General features: G+C 34.9%; 1 protein-coding gene across 1 annotated transcript in view; it reads left to right on the forward strand.

Annotated features, from left to right (window-relative positions):
* Nucleotides 1-3162, forward strand: part of agmo (alkylglycerol monooxygenase) — a 49145-nt gene extending 45983 nt beyond the window's left edge. The window contains exon 13 of the mRNA XM_053647173.1: nucleotides 1806-3162. Within this exon, the coding sequence (XP_053503148.1) occupies nucleotides 1806-1883 (78 nt within the window). The 3' untranslated portion in view covers nucleotides 1884-3162. The remainder of the gene's footprint in view (nucleotides 1-1805) is intronic.
* Nucleotides 3163-6000: the final 2838 nt, after the last annotated feature.

Here is a 6000-nt window from a genome sequence, read left to right on the forward strand (position 1 = left end):
TGTGTGTCTGAAAACAGTGTGTATGTTGGCCGTCCATGTGGACAGTATAGATGGAAACCTCCTATTATGAGCTGTATATCATCGAGCTGACAGCAGTGCTTCAGTCCTGTTTTCCTTTCAGTCAGCAGCTCCTCTAGAGACTCTGGACTGAACACAAAGTTCACTATCTACTCTACAATTCTTCCCTTGTCTTCTTTTTAATGTGTTTGTTTTGTATGGATGCATGTAAGTATTGAATATATGGCTATGAGAAGTTTTGCATGCACATAAACAACGGTCATAACTACAGCATTATTAGAGCAAATTAAATGGCATACTCCCTCTCCCTTGTCAATCACAGCGACACTAGCCAATAGTAGGCGTCTCTGAACTCATGTATGAGGAAGAGGGCAGATAGTGACTATCTTATGCTGCCCTGTCATGCAGCAGTTTGAATAGATTTGATTGGTTGATTTCATGTGTGGAATGCACGTGTTAGCCTTTACCCTTCCAGGTTGGTAGCTGGTGTATGATTGGGGAAGGCTGGATGATGGGTGAAAATTGGCAGGTGAACAAATTGGGGAGAGAAATAAGGGGGAAATTTAAAAAAAATGCTAAGAGAAAAATACAGGAAGCATATGTTGTTGTTTTTTTCTAATTATTAATGAGGAGTATATTTGTATGGTAATTTTTCGTATTCTACTTTAATTTCTAGATTTCTCTGCCATTTTATGTGGGTCAAAGGCAAAAATATTTTTTTTCAAAACAGCCAAAAATTAATTGCGTTGTTTTTAAATATATTTTATGTTTTAATGAAACTAATTGTAATGCAGGTCATCTTACTGCATGACAATTTTTGTCTTTAGAATTGTCTCTTTTTTCGTCCTGTAAACCCTTTTATTATACCAGTAAGAATAAAATGCTAAAATAATATCATACTACATTTACCCATAGTTAATTATTTTCTGTTGAAAAGCACATCTGTTTTCGACATCTTGACTTTAAAATTTGTATAACAAATTTGGTTGATAAAACTAATTTGAAACTAATGTTAATCTGTTTGTATTAAGTAAGATATTTCTTAGGTAACATATTTCTGAATATCATATCTTCTTGGACTCGCTGATTATCTGATTACAGCATGTTTTTTTTCCAATCACAAGCTGAGGTGAGGTTTTTTTTTTTTTTTGTAACTTGTAAGGCCATGCTGGGTGATTCAGGTAGTGAGGGGTCAGGAATCACAGGGACATTCCAAGCTCTGCGTCTCTGTCTCTCATTCTCTCTGAGGGAAACAGCTGGGGAGCTCAGAGGAAGCATTCTTTCCCATCAGAGGAGAGGAGTAGTGATGGACAGGATTCGCTTTTGGCCCGAGTTAAGAACGCGGATGCAGTTTATGGTCTAGAACACAGGGGAGGAGTGGTGGTTCCACCCGGGACACTTTTTGGCAGAACCCCCTGACTTCATTCCTCAGTGACCACCACCATTAACCTCCTGACACAGAGCTGTTGCATTATGGGAGATTCTTTGGCCTTGATGTTAACCTTTTGTTATTCTTTTTTCCCCTTCATGGCCTACTTTCACATGTTGGTTTTTACAGAAACACAGGAGTACACATTTTGAATGTAAGAGATTTGTAAGTTTATACAGTACCTACAGTGTTCTTCATGATGGTGACCAAAGTATAATCTTGAATGTGCTCTTTGTTTCATTTACAAGTTTAGAATTCTGTTAATCTATTTACACTGCAGGACAACTACAGACAACATGGTTGAATATTTCATGTTAACATTTTGCCAAGAGTTTGACCTAAAAATCTTTTCATGCAGGTTTTTGCTACTCTTTCTGCAATCTACTGGGCTCTGCAGTGTTTCACCAAACTGACTAACAAGGAGAAGAGTCACTGAATGTAAGCTAAATGGACAAACACTAAATGTATTTTGCTGTGCAGCATCCTAAGTTGTCTACAGTCTTTAATTAGAAGACCAACTACCTAACAAGTTAATTAAAAAGTATTGTGCATTGTGGAATGGGATTTATCAATTAATAGAAGTTTTTGCGTATAATACTAAATGCACAGAATTTTCTTATATATGCAATAAATAATAATAATAATAACAATAATAATAATAATAATAATAATAATAATAATAATAATAATAATAATACAGAAATATGTACTACTACTACTACTACTACTACTACTACTATAATCCCGTTTTTCATTTTTAAAAAAAAATAAAGTAGAATTTACATATAGAAGGATAAACAAAATACACTATATGGCCAAAACTATGTGGACACCTGACCATCACACCCATATTTGGTCTTTCCCTAAACTGTTGCCACAAATTTCGAAGCACACAACTGTATAGGAGGCCTTCTATGCTGTAGCAGTAAGATTTTCCTTCACTGGAACAAAACAGCTCAAACCTGCTGCAGCATGATAATGCCCCTGTGCACAATGCAAGGTCAAAAAGTTATGGTATGCCAAGATTGGAGTGGAAGAACTCTAGTGTCCTGCACAGATCCCTGACCTCAACTCCACTGGGTTGAACTGGAATGCTGACTGCACCCCAGGCCCCCTCACCCACTGCCTGACCTCATTATCTGGAGTGGACTGATTTATCTACATAAAATAAGGAAAACAAAATGAAATTATAATGACATAATGAATAAAACAATGTTATAGGCACATTTATATGAACTATTCCATTGACAGTTTGCTATCTTGTTTAACAAACATATATTTTACTACCTCTGTTTACTTTAATCATTTTAGCAAATTGATATTTAAAACCTATTTGTGATTTATGACTCAGTAAATCTGTCCATATTTAATAACCTGTCCTGTCCTAACTTTAGTTCATTTAGCTGAATATCTGATTTTTTGTTAGCTTTGTAAAAGATTTCTATCATAAAAGTATCAAAGAGTCATAAAGTACAGTCTTGTGTTTAAAAAAATCATCCCCATCATATGATGCTTTTTATAAATTAAAAGTTGTTAATAGGTGCATCATATTTAATCTGTTTTTACCCCCCTTTGGATAGCAGTGATAACATCTGAATTATATTGTACGATTTATTAAGATTGAATATTTCCCAGCCCCTGGGTGTTCTTTACCATGTAATGTAATTTCAATTACATTTGTTTACTACATCTTTGAAAATAAATTGTTGAACCTACTTTCATCGTTTCAAAGTTCACATGATCATGCAATTGTGTTACAGACCACAAGGTGGCATCAAAACTTCAGCACTTTCAGTACAAGATGGCTTGTAATTTATATTGGGGGGATAACTGAGCAAAACACAGTCAGTTGATTTACACACAGGACAGCACATGACAAAAATTTATAAACAGCAGTGCACTCATGTGTAAGACCAGTGTCCATCGTCCACATATATATACGCTGAAATAAATATAAAAATGGTCTGCACTTATATAGCGCTTTTATCCAAAGTGCTTTACATTGTGTCTCATTCACCCATTCACACACACACCATTGGTAGCAGAGCTGTCATGCAAGCCGCTAACTTGCCATCAGGAGCAACTTGGGGTTTAGTGTCTTGCCCAAGGACACTTCGGAATGTGGAGTCACGTGGGCCAGGAATCGAACCACCAACCCTACGATTAGTGGACAACCCGCTCTACCACCTGAGCCACAGCCACGCATTAAACCCTACTCTGATTCTTATTAGTGTGATAGTCTGACCTTTTCTGATTAACCCAATCATTATTCAAATAAATCTTCAAAATGTAGAATAAACTGTTATTTGAGACTAACTGAAAACATTCAGTGGAAGCACAATTAGAATACAGACAAACAATTGCATCATCGTTTTAACATGTTTTTCTTTTTACCAAGTTATTCACTGTGGTTACATCTATTGTAATATGATACATCTGTTGTAATAATTTTGGGAAGAACTTCATTGTTAGATTGGATGCTGAAAATTCCACAGATAAAATTCTGCCAAAGTCAGACTCAATGTCCTCATTTGGCAGGCATTTTTATTCAAAGTGGAGTACATGAGAGGATACAGTTTGCAGTGAACTACTGCAAGATGACATTTTCAGCAACTGAAAAACAAGTGTAAGATAAAAAAACAAAAACAAAGTGAGAGGTTATTGTTATTTACCATACTTCAACTTTGCACATGTCTTCTGACTTTCTAATTAGAACTACATACAAAAATATGTATTCATAAGCAAAGATATGTCTTTAAAAAACAACAGGAAAAGGGATATCAAAAGACATATACATATACAGTGCCTTCCACTAATATTGGCACCCTTACTATATATGCAACGCAAAGAAGGCTGTGAAAAATTGCCTTCATTGTTTAACCTTTTGATATTTTGTTTAAAAAAAAATTCACAAAATACTCTGCTCTCATGGATATCAAACAATTGCAAACGCAACACGGGTTTATGAAAAAAAATCTTTGTTAAATATAGATGTGCAACAATTATTGTCACCCTTTTAGTCAACACTTTGTGCTACCTCCCTTTGCCAAGATAACAGCTCTGAGTCTTCTCCTATAATGCTTGATGAAGTTAGAGAATACATGACAAGGGATCTGAGACCATTCTTCCATACAGAATCTCTCCTGATCCTTCACATTTCAAGGTACCACTCTAGTGGACTCTCCTCTTCAGTTCACCTCACAGGTTTTCTATGATTTGACCTCAAAAATTGTTATAGACCACTAGGTAATGTTTCAACATTTTATGCCATTTTTATTGCATATTACTCAACAGAAGGAAATCCCTGGAATGAGCTTTAACAGCTCTAATAGCATGTGTCTGTGCAGCCATAGGATGTTTTATCTGGTGTTACTTTCATTTCTCTGCTCCCGTTTTGCCCGTGACAGAAATACAGGATGCAGACAGAGAAAGCAATTGCTCATGCTGTGTAATTGTTATCAGTGTAGCAGATACAGTATGTATCTCAGACTGTTCTTTTTAGTTTAATTAGCCTCCCGATGTGGTTCTCATCTTCCACTCGGTTGCTTTTACAGGTGAAAATTATCCCTGCTTTTACTTCCATCTGCCTGTATATGCCTTTAATTCTGTCATTTTTAAACTGAGAATAAACTCTGACGAGTGCTGCAGTGTCCATGTCCTTAACCTTTATGTTCTGTTCACTACTTAGCACTGGACATCCGGTTGACCTAGAACAACACAATTCTGAATTTTATGTATTTTAAAGATCTTGATATTTTCATATATCTAATTATCTTATTTATCTTATTATAAAGAATATTTCAGGATATTTACAAACAAAAGCCAGAGATCCTGCAGATAGAAGTCGTGCATGCACAGACACTGAGGAAACTTTCACAAAGTGTTATATCAGTCATATTCACAAAGACCAAATTGACTTAACCACGTTCTGTATGTAATATAAATATGTTTTTTTTAATGTCATGCTGCTTAGAGAAATTGTACTAAGCACAAAAATTTGCTTCAAAAGTAGTTGTTCTTGTTCAATTAAAAAAATATATCAATATGAACTAAATAGAAAGTGAAGCTTAAAGAAATTGATAAATGTGTAATTATGAAAGTTATTCTCATTTTTTTATATTGTATTTTTTGTTTCTGTATTAAATGTCATTGTCTCTCATTGTAAATAAGGTCATGTTTTGTAAAAATATATATTCCAGTTAACACTAGTGTGAAAGTTATAGTAATGCTTATAGAAAATAATACATTTAGATTGAATATTTGATTCATTATGATTTGATTGAGTTCTATTTCATTTTCGTATTTGTCTAAGACTATTTTATTTTATTTATGGCAGTGTGCCCTTGTTTTAGTTCCAGTGCTGCCCCCACCAATGTCTTATTATTATTATTATTTTCCCCTAATGTGTGCACCTGTTCTATGTTCAGCCCTTATGTATACTCTGTTTTCTCCCTTCCTTTTTGTGAAGTCTTATTGATTATTTTTTGTTTTATGGATCCTCTCTCTCTCTCTCTCTCTCTCTCTCTCTCTCTCTCTCTCTCACACACACACAC

The sequence above is a fragment of the Ictalurus furcatus genome, chromosome 17 (assembly GCF_023375685.1).
Source record: "Ictalurus furcatus strain D&B chromosome 17, Billie_1.0, whole genome shotgun sequence".
In the NCBI taxonomy this organism is placed as follows: domain Eukaryota; kingdom Metazoa; phylum Chordata; class Actinopteri; order Siluriformes; family Ictaluridae; genus Ictalurus; species Ictalurus furcatus.